The following is a 17,337-nucleotide window of genomic DNA, read 5'->3' as shown; positions in this document are numbered from 1 at the left end:
GTAGTGCATGCATTTTTCATACTGGTCCCGCACTGGATTTGAACTCCACAACCTTGGCATTGCAAGCACCATGCTCTATCAAACGAGCTACATGGCAGTGTTTTGAACTTTTATCTACACATGAAATGATGGCATGGGAGAGTTTGGCTTTATTCATGATAGGGAATGTTGGTTTAGAGCCAAAGTCCTAAGATTGATTCAGACCCTGTAAGTATGAATGGTTATAGAGAATGAATGATATTCCTCTTCTGCTCCATCAATCCTGGATTGTTTCATTGACCTTGAGCCAAAACACTCCTTTACCGTTGACCGATGAGTGGGATTGTAGAAACCATGTAATTGTCATGGATAATCAAGTTAGTCATTTATGAACATGGAGAAGAGGATTTTTGGCTGTATAATTGCCTCACTCAAACAATGGCATGATGGTCAAGAACGTTTAAATGTTTTCAAGGCAACACAGTATTACACAATTAAAGCGGTTTGCTATTCAACTGTCTCTATTGAAGCCTGTCACGTTGTCTAGGCTGCATGATTACAAATCTAAGGCTAGATTAAACTGACTGCAACGAGTTTGAATAATACCCTGATCCAGTGGGAAAGAATTTTAGACATTCAGAAGCACATTTTTAGTTGCCAAATTACATGATAGTTACATTTGGTACATCCCAACTATGCAAAACATACATATATATATACATGAAATATTTGTCAAAAGATAATGTAATGCTAAGTTGATTAACATATTTAAATGTAGTTGTCCTTAAAACACAGGTCACTAGCGGGAATGGGAGAGACCCCAGTCCACAAAACTGCTTGGCCAACTGATTACATGTACAATAGCTGAACTTCATAGGGACTCTTAGAACATCAATCACAAACAATCTTGGCACAATGCGGAGTCATTCCACAGGCACACTAGCTTTTGATCTCTTCCTGTATCTTCATTGTCTGAGTCTTCACTTGGGGGGGGGGGGGGGGGGTTGACTGGACAGTGCTTTTTTTGCATCAAATTCCATAAACCTTGATCTGCTAATTCGATAATCAGACTGCAGTCCTCAAGTCCTTCAGCTCAGAATCTCAATGTCGTGACCATACGTCCCCATTAATACCTACTGTATTTCACTTGTTCGCCTTGTGTGAGACAAGCAGGTTAACACCATTATTTCTCTGGGCTATAGTCCACCCATGGAGTCTTGAGATCCTACCTCATTGGATAAAATCTTTCTGCTGTTCACTGTGGCTTCGGTTGGGAAGGAAGGATAATCTAGAAGGAGGAAATGAAAAGAATGCTGTTAGTTACCGTTTATAAGCTGATGAGGGTCAAAGTGAAATACTAACGATATCCTGTGGAAAGGTGAATCGGGAAAAACACGACTAATGTAGGTGTAGGCAATTTGTATACAAGTGCTGTTTCTCATGAGTTATAATACTGTTCTGTTTGTATAGAAAAGTGCACTGGCTTCTAGCAGGCAGGGCAGATACCAGATAGTGTTACGCAACCAGGTATACTAACAAAAGAATAATTGACACATATTTCATGCCTCAAGACATGGATTCCTAATTACTAAACAAAAATACCCCTCTTAGCCAGTGAGAAAACACGTCATATTTGGAATATTGGATAGATCATGTCTTAGGTGGTTTAATCACATGTAGGGTTAGCTGAGTTATGACTGAGCCCCTCAGGCAGCAATAAGGCTCATAAGAAGTGAAAAATAAGTAGGACTAGTGCTGCTAGGTATTACTGCTGCCCTGCCTGAGTTCCAGGGAGTCTACTGAAGCCAGTCTCAGGAGGCCAAATGTCGGTTGTCCTCATTATCAGACCACCAAAGCCCTCGATGAGAAACCTGAGGGGGAACAAAACAAACAGCAATGTTCCTCCACCTCCAAATGCACTCTGTTCTCTCAGGAGACCCTTTACTGTCCAAGTAGAGCTCTGTAAGTACTTATCATACTCAGGCAAACAATGTCAGATGCCACCTGGCTTAGCCCGTACAGTATGGGAGGTAATTGTCATGTCATGATCAACTTGACAACATGAAAATGTCACCAATCAAGTTTGTCACGTGAACATCCATCAAACTTGGGAATGTGTTATCACTCCTACACTGATGTATGTTACAAGCAAGAATGACAAATGGCTTATGAATTGTCCATAAACAATATTGTAATTGTTTGTCATATTTACACTGCTGATCTGCCATTAAAGCTGTAATAATGCCACTGTAATTACTCATTTGTTGTAGTTCTGAAAGTCGCACTCACGAGCCAAAAGGCGTACTATGCCACGAATATGCAGATTTGTGCACCACGTCATTGCTCTCTCTCGCGACGGGCTGAAGCTCATTGGCTGAAACTTTAATTTCTAGGGGGCTGGCCCATATGGGGGAAAAAATGCCGTCACACAGCTTCCAAAAAACAAAACAATGGCTTTCAAACTAGGGATTTTGTGGCTAATTGAGGTTAAAAAAGTACTTATTAGTTGCCAAAGTTCGAGAGTATTTTTTAAATTTACATAGCAACATATAATGCTACTGTGCCTTCTCTATGGTGGTATATTTTGTCAGTATAAAAATGACGATTATATACACTTAAATGGAATGAAGGCAATCACAATAACACTGTGGCAATCACAATAAGACACAGTAGCAGAATGATTCTGTACCTATGTCACTGCAATTATGTTTCAGAGAGACTTACAGTAGTGAGTGCATACGCTTTCATGCTTTTAATTTTTGGTAATTGAACAAAACCCTGGCATTGCAAGCACCATGCTCTACCAACTGAGCCACACAGGAACACACAAACCATACAAGACATGTTCAATGTTATTTCTAGATTATTTATGTTATGCCTTCTGGAGCCAGCTCAAACCTGAGAGCTGCATGCATGGAATCAGACAGTTATGTGAGACTGACTAAAAACTGAGTGGTCATCTGTAGCTTAGTTGGTAGGGCATGGCTCTTGCCATGCCAGGATAGTGGGTTTGATTCCTGGGGCCACCTATACACACAAAATGTTATACATATATATGTAGGATCTTCATTTCAGCCTGTTTGCTATAGCAGGAAAATAATCCTGCAGTAATAGGACATTTGGAAGGTAATTAACATTTTTGTAGGGTTTGATTTAAAAAATGGTAAGTGGAAATCAAGTCTAAAATTTCAAAGTGGAAATTACAAACTTCAGAAGCCTTTTTAAACCCCAAATACAATTCACATTGCTGGAATGTTATCCCGCAACAGAGTAATCAAATTAAGATCCTGCACATGTAGGTCGCTTTGGATAAAAGTGTCTGCTTAAAGGCATATATTGAGACAATTTGAATGCCAATTATACATTTCTAGAGCAGCACACTTGTATGGTTCCATTCACCAACAGACAGTTATGATTTACAGTGCCTTGCGAAAGTATTCGGCCCCCTTGAACTTTGCGACCTTTTGCCACATTTCAGGCTTCAAACATAAAGATATAAAACTGTATTTTTTTGTGAAGAATCAACAACAAGTGGGACACAATCATGAAGTGGAACGACATTTATTGGATATTTCAAACTTTTTTAACAAATCAAAAACTGAAAAATTGGGCGTGCAAAATTATTCAGCCCCCTTAAGTTAATACTTTGTAGCGCCACCTTTTGCTGCGATTACAGCTGTAAGTCGCTTGGGGTATGTCTCTATCAGTTTTGGATATTTCAAACTTTTTTAACAAATCAAAAACTGAAAAATTGGGCGTGCAAAATTATTCAGCCCCTTTACTTTCAGTGCAGCAAACTCTCTCCAGAAGTTCAGTGAGGATCTCTGAATGATCCAATGTTGACCTAAATGACTAATGATGATAAATACAATCCACCTGTGTGTAATCAAGTCTCCGTATAAATGCACCTGCACTGCGATAGTCTCAGAGGTCCGTTAAAAGCACAGAGAGCATCATGAAGAACAAGGAACACACCAGGCAGGTCCGAGATACTGTTGTGAAGAAGTTTAAAGCCGGATTTGGATACAAAAAGATTTCCCAAGCTTTAAACATCCCAAGGAGCACTGTGCAAGCCTTTATGGAAGAGTGGCAAGAAGAAAGCCATTTCTTAAAGATATCCATAAAAAGTGTTGTTTAAAGTTTGCCACAAGCCACCTGGAAGACACACCAAACATGTGGAAGAAGGTGCTCTGGTCAGATGAAACCAAAATTGAACTTTTTGACAACAATGCAAAACATTATGTTTGGCGTAAAAGCAACACAGCTCATCACCCTGAACACACCATCCCCACTGTCAAACATGGTGGTGGCAGCATCATGGTTTGGGCCTGCTTTTCTTCAGCAGGGACAGGGAAGATGGTTAAAATTGATGGGAAGATGGATGGAGCCAAATACAGGACCATTCTGGAAGAAAACCTGATGGAGTCTTCAAAAGACCTGAGACTGGGACGGAGATTTGTCTTCCAACAAGACAATGATCCAAAACATAAAGCAAAATCTACAATGGAATGGTTAAAAAATAAACATATCCAGGTGTTAGAATGGCCAAGTCAAAGTCCAGACCTGAATCCAATCGAGAATCTGTGGAAAGAACTGAAAACTGCTGTTCACAAATGCTCTCCATCCAACCTCACTGAGCTCGAGCTGTTTTGCAAGGAGGAATGGGAAAACTTTTCAGTCTCTCGATGTGCAAAACTGATAGAGACATACACCAAGCGACTTACAGCTGTAATCGCAGCAAAAGGTGGCGCTACAAAGTATTAACTTAAGGGGGCTGAATAATTTTGCACGCCCAATTTTTCAGTTTTTGATTTGTTAAAAAAGTTAGAAATATCCAATAAATGTCGTTCCACTTCATGATTGTGTCCCACTTGTTGATTCTTCACAAAAAAATACAGTTTTATATCTTTATGTTTGAAGCCTGAAATGTGGCAAAAGGTCGCAAAGTTCAAGGTGGCCGAATACTTTCGCAAGGCACTGTAGCTTGAGATGTTTATGCTTAATAAACTAAAATCGCTCTCCATAATGGACATTCTCACATTTGACCAAAATGGGTTCTATGGTCCCCCTCGTAACCTCTGAATTGTATTTCATATAATTGAAACACATTGGTGTTTCTATCACACTAAGCAGTAGATCAGACTGATATCTTTGATTGTAGTGCAAACTCTTGAGAACAAAAGGGGGTGTCCACATTTTTGACCTCCAGCATGTACAGTTTTGAAAGAACATGTGCCAAAATAAACCCACACTTGGTCATGGACTCAACATAACATGTCAAAAGAAGCACCATAACTAAATACCATGCAATACATGTCCAATTTGACCTAAACGGTATACAAGTCCTCGAAAGAGAATGTGTAGTGAAATTGGGGCGGCAGGTAGCTTGGCGTTCCCTGATGAAATCCCGAGCTGAGAAGGTAACAATATGTCGCCCTGCCTCTGAGCAAGGCAGTTAACCCACTGTTCCCTGGGCGCTGAAGATGTCGGTTAAGGCAGCCTCCCGCACCTCTCTGATTCAGAGGGTTGGGTTAAATGCAGAAGACACATTTCAGTTTAAGGCATTCAGTTGAACAACTGAACTCCCCCTTTCCAATGAGTAAGCTCTTTCCAATGAGGAACTCTTTTGACACCTCGTAGAGTCCATGCCCCAACGAATTGAGGCTGGAACATCTTCCTAACATTGAGTTGCACACCCGTGCAACTCAATGTTAGGAAGATGTTCCTAATGTTTGGTATACTCAGTGTGCAATATGTGTGGCTAAATTCACTGTGACTTCCTTGTCTTTGAATGTAACTTAAGCCTGTTTATACCTGGTGCTAACATGGGTCCTTTGTCCTGATCTTGTCTACATTCTGATTGTATCCACATTTCCAGAAAGACACATTTCTGGAAATGTGTCTACATATAATATTAAAATGTGTCTGAGGGCCTCCCGGGTGGCGCAGTGGTTAAGGGCGCTGTACTGCAGTGCCAGCTGTGCCACCAGAGACTCTGGGTTCGCGCCCAGGCTCTGTCGTAACCGGCCGTGACCGGGAGGTCCGTGGGGCGACGCATTTGGCCTATCGTCGTCCGGGTTAGGGAGGGTTTGGCCGGTAGGGATATCCTTGTCTCATCGCGCACCAGCGACTCCTGTGGCGGGCTGGGTCAAGGTTGCCAGGTGCACTGTGTTTCCTCCGACACATTGGTGCGGCTGCCTTCCGGGTTGGATGCGTGCTGTGTTAAGAAGCAGTGCGGCCTGGTTGGCTTATGTATCCGGAGGACGCATGACTTTCAACCTTCGTCTCTCCCGAGCCCGTACGGAAGTTGTAGCGATGAGACAAGATAGTAGCTACTAACAATTGGATACCACGAAATTGGGGAGAAAAAGGGGTAAAATTCAACAAAAAGCAAACAAACAAAAAAATGTATTCCATCCATTGTGTCTGCATTGTGACCAGATTTCCTGGACATTGAACATGTTTAATTCACTCACAAAGTTAATCTGAAAGTTTCAGTGTTGATTTCTTTATGCAAATTATTTCACATATATTCTTTCAAAATAATGTGTATTTATTTATTGTAAGACATATTGATTTTATCAGTTAAGGGGCCAACTGTCAATGACACTACCCCACCCATTCCACTGCTAAGCAACAGAATGTTGCTCTGACTATGATTCAACCTTCACTATCAAACATATCATGGAGATGGAGAAATATCCATAATATCCATCATAGCATGATCAAACTTCACACATGTCCTCCACATACTGTAGAACTCTGTTGTGATTACAGCAACATTAGAGAAGATTGTGGGAACAGTATTTCAGGTACAGTCCAGGGCCCAGATTCATAAAACCTTCTTAAGAAGAAATGTCTTCTTAACTACAATTTTCCCCCTACCTATAGACTTATGAAGAAAGTTAAGCAAAGTTGGTATTCTTCCAAAACGTTCTTGGAAATGTACTTGTGCTATGTCTTGTGTTTCTCCTTAAGCAAACAATTAAAAAATAAATATGATTCTTAAAAATAAAGTTTTGGAATTTGTTCTTAATTCCAAGATAGCTTAACCCTTTTTGTAAACGAAGGGCAGTGAGAGAATAAGCTCATGAAAGCAATTGAACATGTTTAATTCACTCACAAAGTTAATCTGAAAGTTTCAGTGTTGATTTCTTTAAACCCAAGAACATGTTTTAGAACGGTAATCTCTGTAGGAAATATGCTAACATGATTGCTAGCTAGAAAGCTAGATAAATCGGTTGACTAGCAACAAACATCCTAAGAAGATTCGTAAGAACATATTTGAGAAGTTTGTAAGAAAATGATTCAATCTTAAGATATTGTTGAGGAATTGCACATACAAACTTTGTTATGAACTTCTTCCTTTTTCTTCTTAAGAAGCTTCTTACGTTTTTGAGTCAGAAGTGTTTTGTGAATCTGGGCCCAGATGTTTATTATCCACTATCCTCCGTGGGAACTTCAACATGTCTGTGACGTGGATTAAACCTGAAGCTTAAATCTGATACACATGAGGTCTACGTCAACGAAGGGCGACCATTTGAACATGTCCATGGGAAGATTTTATTGACTAGTTTGCTGTTTAATTTCATCTTGATTCCTCAGGCGCTGGTCCACATGGTTGTTCTTGCCAACATATAATGTGATCAGTCTTAAAGTATAAACTCTGAAACCTGGAGGGAGGACTCTGGGTGGAAATCAAACCCAAACACTGGACCTGAGACACCTACTAGGCAGACATGAGGAGCCATGGAGATCACATGTTGATTGGCTTAGTAATAATAATATGTTTTTCTACTGACATGACATCAAAGAATGTTGACATTGAGCTACAGTATATGATACAAACCACTTCTACCTTATTTCACAGGGGTCAGAAAACAGAACCTGGCATGAGTCCATGGGGTACTTGAGTATGCTGAATGTCTTACTGCCAAAACATGCTACGAAGGATTTGTTCTGCCTCTAAAAACAAATAAAATTGCATTTTTTAAACTCTATCAAATCCCAAAGTCCCAGATAGTTTCAAATGTAGTACAACCAAAGCCCATCTCTGGTGCAACTTGTCAGGGAATAGCAGCAGGCAATATTTGTACAAAAGCCCAGGTACCCCAAAGGAAATTAAAATACCAACTTTCCAATCACCAGACCATTTTTCCGGGTATTATGCCACCGGTACAGTAGGTATGTTTATGTGCCCCCAACCGATTGTATATATTTTTTTGTTTATCTGCGTTGTTTTTAAATATTTAACTCATTTTGTGCATAATGTTGCTGCTACCGTCTCTTATGACCGAAAATAACTTTGAGATATCAGGACTGCGATTACTCACCACAGACTAGCAGAATCCTTATTCTTCTTTCACGACTCTGATGAGCCCGAGGCGGAGGATATACGGCTTCCTCGGGAACAGGCCACGACAACCGTGATCTGAGTGAAGATGAGACGGAGAAAGAGAGGCCAGAGAGCGGGCCGCCTTCTGAGAATTCGAAGGCAATCGAATAAACCCCCCACTTCCCTCAATTCTGCTAGCAAACGTGCAATCTTTGAACAATAAAATAGATTAGTTACGGGGAAGATTAAACTCCCAACAGGACATTAAAAACTGTAACATCTTATACTTCACGGAGTCGTGGCTGAATGATGACAATATCAACATACAGCTGAACTGGCTGGTTATACGATGTACCGGCAGGATAGAACAGTGGCGTCTTGTAAGACAAGGGGCGACAGATTATGTATTTTTGTAAATAACAGCTGGTGCACGATATCTAAGGAAGTCTCGAGCTATTGCTCGCCTGAGGTTGAGTATCTCATGATAAGCTGTAGACCACCCTACCTACTGAGAGAATTCTCATCTGTATTCTTCATAGCTGTTTACATACCACATCAGTCAGAGGTTGGCACTAAGATAGCATTGAATGAGCTGTATTCCACCATAAGCAAACAAGAAAACGCTCACCCAGAGGCGTCGCTCCTAGTAGCCGGCAACATTAATGCAGGGAAACTTAAATCAGTTTGAACAAATTTCTATCAGCTTGTTAAATGTGCAACCAGAGGGAAAAGAACTCTGGACCACCTATACTCCACACACAGAGATGCATACAAAGCTCTCCCTCAGCCTCCATTTGGCAAATCTGACCATAATTCTATTCTCCTGATTCCTGCTTACAAGCTAAAATTAAAGCAGGAAGCACCAGTGACTAGATAAATAAAAAAAAGTTGTCAGATGAAGCTACAGGGCTGTTTTGATAACACAGACTGGAATATGTTCCGGGATTCCTCCAATGGCATTGAGGAGTAGACCACATCTGTCATCGGCTTTATCAATAAGTGCATCGATGACGTCGTCCCCACAGTGACCATACGTATATACCCCAACCAGAAGCCATGGATTACAGGCAGCATCCGCACTGAGCTAAAGGCTAGAACTGCCACTTTCAAGGAGCGGGACTCTAACCCGGAAGCTTATAAGAAATCTCGCTATGCCCTTTGACGAACCATCAATCAGGCAAAGTATCAATACAGGACGAAGATTGATTCGTACTACACCGGCTCTGACGCTCGTCGGATGTGGCAGGGCTTGCAAACCATTACAGACTACAAAGGGAAGCACAGCCGAGAGCTGCCCAGTGATATGAGCCTACCAGATGAACATTGAGACATGCATGAGAGCACCAGCTGTACCGGAAGACTGTGTAATCACGCTCTCCGCAGCAGATGTGAGTAAGACCTTTAGACAGGTCAACATTCACAAGGCCGCAGGGCCAGACGGATTACCAGGACGTGCACTGCGAGCATGCGCTGACCAACTAGCAAGTGTCTTCACTGACATTTCAACCTCTGCCTGTCTGAGTCTGTAATACCAACATGTTTCAAGCAGACCACCATAGGGCCTGTGCCCAAGAACACTAAGGTAACCTGCCTAAATGACTACCGACCCGTAGCACTCACGTCTGTAGCCATGAAGTGCTTTGAAAGGCTGGTCATGGCTCACATCAACACCATCATCCCAGAAACACTAGACCCACTCCAGTTTGCATACCGCCCCAACAGATCCACAGATGATGCAATCTCTATTGCACTCCACACTGCCGTTTCCCACCTGGACAAAAGGAACACCTATGTGAGAATGCTATTCATTGACTACAGCTCAGCGTTCAACACCATAGTGCCCTCAAAGCTCATCACTAAGCTAAGGACCTTAGGACTAAACACCTCCCTCTGCAACTGGATCCTGGACTTCCTGACTGGCCACCCCCAGGTGGTAAGGGCAGGTAACAACACATCCGCCACGCCCCTCAGGGGTCCATGCTCAGCCCCCTCCTGTACTCCCTGTTCACTCATGACTGCATGGCCAGGCACGACTCCAACACCATCATTACATTTGCCGATGACACAATAGTGGTAGGCCTGATCACCAACAACGGTGAGACAGCCTATAGGGTGGAGGTCAGAGACCTGGCCGTGTGGTGCCAGAACAACACCCTCTCCCCTCAATGTGATCAAGACAAAGGAGATGATTGTGGACTACAGGAAAAAGAGGACCGAGCACGCCCCCATTCTCATCGACGGGGCTGCAGTGGAGCAGGTTGAAAGCTTCAAGTTGCTTGGTGTTCACATCACCAACAAACTAACATGATCCAACCACACCAAGACAGTTGTGAAGCGGGCACGACGAAACCTATTCCCCCTCAGGAGACTGACAAGATTTGGCATGGGTCCTCAGATCCTCAAAAAGTTCTACAGCTGCACCATCGAGAGCATCCTGACTGGTTGCATCACTGCCTGGTATGGCAACTGCTCAGCCTCCGACCGCAAGGCACTAGAGGGTAGTGTGAACAGCCCAGTAAGATCCCTGGGGCTAAGCTTGCTGCCATCCAGAACCTCTATACCAGGCGGTGTCAGAGGAAGGCCCTAAAAATGGTCAAATACTCCAGCCACCCTAGTCATAGACTGTTCTCTCTGCTACCGCATGGAAAGCAGTACCAGAGCGCCAAGTCTAGGTCCAAGAGGATTCTAAACAGCTTCTACCCCCAAGCCCCCAAGCCATAAGACCCCTGAACATCTAGTCAAATGGCTACCCAGACTATTTGCATTGCCCCCCCCCCCCCTCCCCTCTCCTCATCTATGCATAGTCACTTTAATAACTCTAACTACATGTACATACTACCTCAACTAACTCGGCACCCCCCCTGTGAATGTTGTTATTTTTTACTGCTGCTCTTTAATTACTTGTTATTTTTATCTCTTATTCTTATCCGTAATTTTTGAAACTGCACTGTTGGTTAGGGGCTCTTAAGTAAGCATTTCACTGTAAGGTCTACACCTGTTGTAGTCGGCACATGTGACTAATAAAACTTTATTTTATTTTATTTAGTTCTACAATATACGATGCTGATAGATGAAAACACTGACAACTGAAATTACCATCAGCCTCCTCTGATCCCTGGTGTGTGGATGTTACTTGTTTCAATTTGTATTGGGTTTATTGGATTGAGGCTGAGACACACTGTTACATTTTCCAAAAATGTGGTTCTAAACTCAAAACCTTGATCATAACCAGATGACCATCCGTATGGTCAGAGCAGGACAGGAGTGAGAGGGACTGTGTGAGAGAGAGGGTGGTCTGTCTGAGGAAATGGACCCTGCTATTGGAGGAGCCTTGCTACAGTCCCTTCAGAGAGTATTCACACCGCTTGACTTTTTCCACATTTACAGCCTGATTTTAAAATGGATTAAATATAGATGTTTTGTCACTGGCCTACACACAATACCCCCATAATGTAAAAGTGGAATCATGTTTTTCAAAATATGTACAAATTAATTAAATATGAAATTTAAACATCTTGAGTCAACAAGTGTTCAACCCCTTTGTTACGGCAAGCCTAAATAAGTTCAGGAGTAAAAAGTTGCTGAACAAGTCACATAATAAGTTGCATGAACTCCCTCTGAGTGAAATAATAGTGTTTAACATGATTTTTTAATGACTACCTCATCTCTGTACCCCACATACAATTATCTGTAAGGTCCCTCAGTTGAGGGATGGTGAATCAGTACGCTTTGGATGGTGAATCAATACACGCAGTTACTACAAAGATACAGGCGTCCTTCCTAACTCAGTTTCCAGAGAGGAAGGAATCCGCTCAGGGATTTCCCCATGAGGCCAATGGTGAGTATAAAGCAGTTACAGTTTGGCTGTGATAGGAGAAAACTGAGGATGGATCAACAACATTGTAGTTACTCTACAATACTAACCTAATTGACAGAGTGAAAAGAAGGAAGCCTGTACAGAATAAAAATATTCCAAAACATGCATCCTGTTTGCAACAAGGCACTAAGGTAATAGTGCAGGAAATGTGACAATGCAATTCACTTTTTGGGGCAAATCCAATACAACACAATACTGAGTACCACTCTCCATATTTTCAGGATAAAAAAGAAACAGAATGGACCTAAGCACAGGCAAAATGCTAGAGGAAAACCTGGTTCAGTCTGTTTTCCACCAGACACTGGGAGAAGAATTCACCTTTCAGCAGGACAAATAACCTAAAACACAAGGCCAAATCTACACTGGAGTTACTTACCAAGAAGACGGTGAATGTTCCTGAGTGGTCGAGTTAAATCTGTTTGAAAATCTATAGCAAAACCTGAAAATGGTTGTCTAGCAATGATCAACAATCAATTTTACAGAGCTTGAAGAATTTTGAAAAGAATAAAGGGCAAATGTTGCACAATCTAGGTGTGGAATGCTCACAGCTGTACTCACTGCCAAAGGTGCTACTACAAACTATTCACTCAGGGGTGATATTTATGTACTTCATGTTCAATACATTTGCAAAAATGTAAAAAAATATATATATTTAATACATTTTGAATTCAAGCTGTAACACAACTAAATGTGGAATAAGTAAAGCGGTATGAATACTTTCTGAAGGCACTGTATCTCAGCAGGTAGACAAATCACCACAGCTTAGCTCACTGAAGGGATCTAGGAAGCATCAAGCATCAACCAGGTCTGGTAAAATGAAGTAACATAAAATATATGTTATATGTGAAAAATGTTAATAAAAAATTACTGTTCAAGTTTCAAAACATGCAGATAAATTACACATGAACACTACACTTTGCATTTTTGAAAATGTATTGACAATTATATACAGAAAACAAATTAACAACATACTTCCAGCATGCTTATAAGGAATGGCACTCAACATGTGCAGCACTGACACAAATGACTGATGATTGGCTGAAAGAAATGGATAATAATAAGATTTTGAGAGCTGTTTTGTTAAACTTCATGGATGGACAGTTATCTATCCAATAGGGTTTTCTTTAAGGGAAGCCTTTCTAATGCAAATTTGTTGAGTGTGGTGTACCACAGAGCAGCTTGGACCATTATTGTTGTCTGTGTTTACTAATGACCTTCCACTGACCTTGAATAAAGCATGTGTGTCCATGTACGCTCAACAACTCAACAGTATACATGTCGGTGGCAACGGTAAAATAAATAGCTGACGCCCTCGACATATTGCTCCAATCAGTTTTAGAATCTGTAACAAGCAATTGGCTGATGCTAAATATTTGAAAAATGAAAAGCACAATTTTTGGGACAAATCACTCACTAAACCTAATCTGGATCTATTATTGAATCTATTACATAAATCTGTCGATGTGCCTTTGAGCAAGGCACATAATTGCTCTTGTAAGTCGCTCTGCATGAGTGCATCTGCTAAATGACAAAAATGTAAAATATTAAATTTACATATGTATTTACACCCCTGAGTTGTTACATGTTAGAATCACCTGTGATTACAGCTGTGAGTCTTTCACGGTAAGTCTCTAAGAGCTTTGCACATCTGGATTGTACAATATTTGCTTCAAGCTCTGTCAAATTGGTTGTTGATCATTGTGAGACAACCATTTTGATGTCTTGACATAGATTTTCAAGCAGATTTAAGTCAAAACTGTAATTCGGCCACTCAGGAACATTCACTGTCTTCTTGGTAAGCAACTCCAGTGTAGATTTGGCCTTGTGTTTTAAGTTATTGTCCTGCGAAAAGGTACATTCATCACCCAGATTTTGCCTGTGCTTACAGTAGCTCCATTCTATTTATTTTTTACCCAGCCACCACTATGCTGGAAAATATGTAGAGTGGTACTAAGTAATGTGTTGTATTGGATTTGCCCCAAACATAACACTTTGAATTCAGGATCTTCACTCTGTCAATTCATTTAGTATTGTGGAGTAACTACAATGTTGTTGATCCATCCTCAGTGTTCTCCTATCACAGTCATTACACTCTGTAAATGTTTTCAAGTCACCATTGGCGTCATGGTGAAATCCATGAATGGTTTACTTCCCCTCTGGCAACTGAGTTAGGAAGGATGTCTGTATCTTTGTAGTGACTGGGAGTATTGATTCACCATCCAAAGCCTAATTAATAACCACAAAGACCCCCCCCCCCCCCCCCCCCCCCCCCGGTCTTTGTGGTTGAATCTATGCGTGCAATTCACTACTCAATTGAAGGACCTTACAGATAATGAGATAGTCATTCATAAATCATATTCACCACTATTATTGAACACAGAATGAGTCCATTCAACGTATGTGATTTGTTAAGCACATTTTTACTCCTGAATTTATTTAGGCTTGTCAAATCAAAGAGGTTTAATTCTTATTGACTCAAACATTTTCTACAAACAAAATTCCACTTTGACATTATAGGGCATTGTGTGTAGATTAGTGACACAACATCACAACATTTAAATTCAAGCTGTTATACAACAATATGTGGGAAAAGTAAAGGGATGTGAATATTTTCTGAAGGCAATGTATATGTATATTTTGTACTCTGGTCTGGAAGGTAATTTCTTGCAATTTCATCCATTTTGCCATGGGGGTTTTGTACTGTGTATTTAAATGCTGTATTCTCAACATACAGTACCAGTCAAAAGTTTTGACACACCTTCTCATTCAAAGGTTTTTCTTTATTTTTACTATGAACACTATGAAGTAGCACATATGGAATCATGTAGTAACCAAATAAGTGTAAACAAATCAAAATATATGTTATATTTTAGATTCTTCAAAGTAGCCACCCTTTGCCTTGATGACAGCTTGCACACTCAAAGGCATTCTCGCAACCATCTTCACCTGGAATGCTTTTCCAACAGTCTTGAAGGAGTTCCCACATATGGAGGTGTGTTTTGGGTCATTGTCCTGTTGAAAAACAAATGATAGTCCCAACCAGATGGGATGGCATATCGCTGCAGAATGATGGCATATCGCTGAATTCTTTATTCCTTGAATTCTAAATAAATCACTGACAGTGTCACCAGCAAATCACCCCCACACCATCACAACTCCTCCTCCATGCTTCATGGTGGGAACCACACATGCGGAGATCATCCGTTCACCTACTCTGCGTGTCACAAAGACACAGAGGTTGGAACCAAAAATCAAATATTTGGACTCATCAGACCAAAGGACAGATTTCCACCGGTCTAATGTCCATTACTCGTGTTTCTTGGCCCAAGCAAGTCTCTTATTCTTATTGGTGTCCTTTAGCAGTGGTTTCTTTGCAACAATTCGACCATGAAGGCCTGATTCACGCAGTTATAAGGGCACAAGGCGAGACCCAAATGCAGACACAGGAGGCAGATGATTGAGCTCTGAAATGTATTATGACAAAAGGGGTAGGCAAAAGGCAGGTCGGTGTACAGGCGAGAGTTCATAAACCAGGTCAGAGTCCAAACAGTACCAGGAGATAGGCAGGCTTGAGGTCAGGACAGGTAGGGGTTCTGTAACTAGGTCCGAGTCCAAACAGTACCAGGTGATAGGCAGGCTCGAGGTCAGGGGCAGGCAGAGTGGTCAGGCAGGCAGGCTCAGAGTCAGGACAGGCAAGGGTCAAAACTAGGAGGCAGAGAAAAGAGACTGGGAAAGCAGGAGCTGAGAAACAAAATTGCTGGTTGACTTGACAAACAAGGAAACACAGGGATAAATACACAGGGGAAAACAAGCGACACCTGGAGGGGGTGGAGACAAGCACAAGGACAGGTGAAACAGATCAGGGTGTGACAGCAGCAGTCTCCTCTGAACATTTGATGTTGAGATGTGGTCTGCAATTTGGTCTGCAATTTCTGAGGCTGGAAAGTCTAATGAACTTATCCTCTGCAGCAGAGGTAACTCTGGGTCTTCCTTTCCTTTGGCGGTCCTCATGAGAGCCAGTTTCATCATAGAGCTTGATGTTTTTTTCTTGAAATGTTCCGTATTGACTGACCTTCATGTCTTATAGTAATGATGGACTGTCATTTATTTTTGTTATTTCAGCTGTTCTTGCCATAATATGGACTTGGTCTTTTACCAAAAGGGCTATCTTCCACAAATTAACTTTCAACATGGCACACCTGTTAATTGAAATGCATTCCAGGTGATGAAGCTGGTTGAGAGAATGCCAAGAGTGTGCAAAGCTGTCATCAAGGAAAAGGGTGGCTACTTTGAAGAATCTCAAATATAAAATATTGTTTAACAATTTTTTGGTTACTGCATGATTCCATATGTGCTATTTCATAGTTTTCATCTATAGTCTTCACTATTATTCTACAATGTAGAAAATAGTACAAATCTAGAAAAACCCTTTAATGTGTAGGTGTGTCCAAACTTTTGACTGGTACTGTAGCTCATTCTAATATTTCTACTACTGTACAATGCATTTTAGGTACACTGTTTATACACACCATGCATATTTATTTATATACTGGATTCTTGACATAGCTTACTCTAATATATCTACTGCTATACATATCATTCTTAGTATAACTGGTGTAAATTCATCTGTTGTATATACATATATATACATATGGATTACTGTTACACTGCTGTTTGGATTGTTCATTGGATTCATTTTTGACATTTCTCAATAATTTTTTGTATTATTTGTGTACTTGTTTGACATTTTAACTCAATTGTTAGGAGCTAGTAACATAAGCATTTAGCTGCACCGGCTATAACATCTGCTAAAAGTTGTACACAACCAATACATTTTGATTTTGATTTGTCAAATGGTACAGGGGCCCACTCAGGCTGTGAAAAGAAAACCGGTCATGTTACATCATGAATAAATGTTGCTTGTAAAAACAAGTTCCTAGTCGCAGCTGTTATTATCTGAGTACAAAGTAGGACACTTTGCAAACTTTGTTTACAATTTCATTAAGAATTAATTATGAATGTTGATGTGAAGGTGTATCATTTATGGAATGCATTTGATCTTTGTTATATGGAATGTTTGTCCAGAGTTAATTGTGTTGCTGCACAATGCGGAGGAGAGCTCGACTTAAATCAATTATCAATGCTC

At 40.9% G+C, this 17,337-nt stretch overlaps 1 protein-coding gene across 1 annotated transcript in view; it reads right to left on the bottom strand.

Moving 5' to 3' along the window:
• Positions 1-978: 978 nt before the first annotated feature.
• The window catches only part of LOC109868554 (5-hydroxytryptamine receptor 4-like), a 65,604-nt gene continuing 49,245 nt past the window's right edge, over positions 979-17,337 (bottom strand). Inside the window, exon 7 of the mRNA XM_020458190.2 lies at positions 979-1,267. Within this exon, the coding sequence (XP_020313779.1) occupies positions 1,210-1,267 (58 nt within the window). The 3' untranslated portion in view covers positions 979-1,209. The remainder of the gene's footprint in view (positions 1,268-17,337) is intronic.

Source organism: Oncorhynchus kisutch, linkage group LG23 (assembly GCF_002021735.2).
Source record: "Oncorhynchus kisutch isolate 150728-3 linkage group LG23, Okis_V2, whole genome shotgun sequence".
Taxonomy (NCBI): domain Eukaryota; kingdom Metazoa; phylum Chordata; class Actinopteri; order Salmoniformes; family Salmonidae; genus Oncorhynchus; species Oncorhynchus kisutch.
This window is presented reverse-complemented; position numbering and strand designations above follow the sequence as displayed.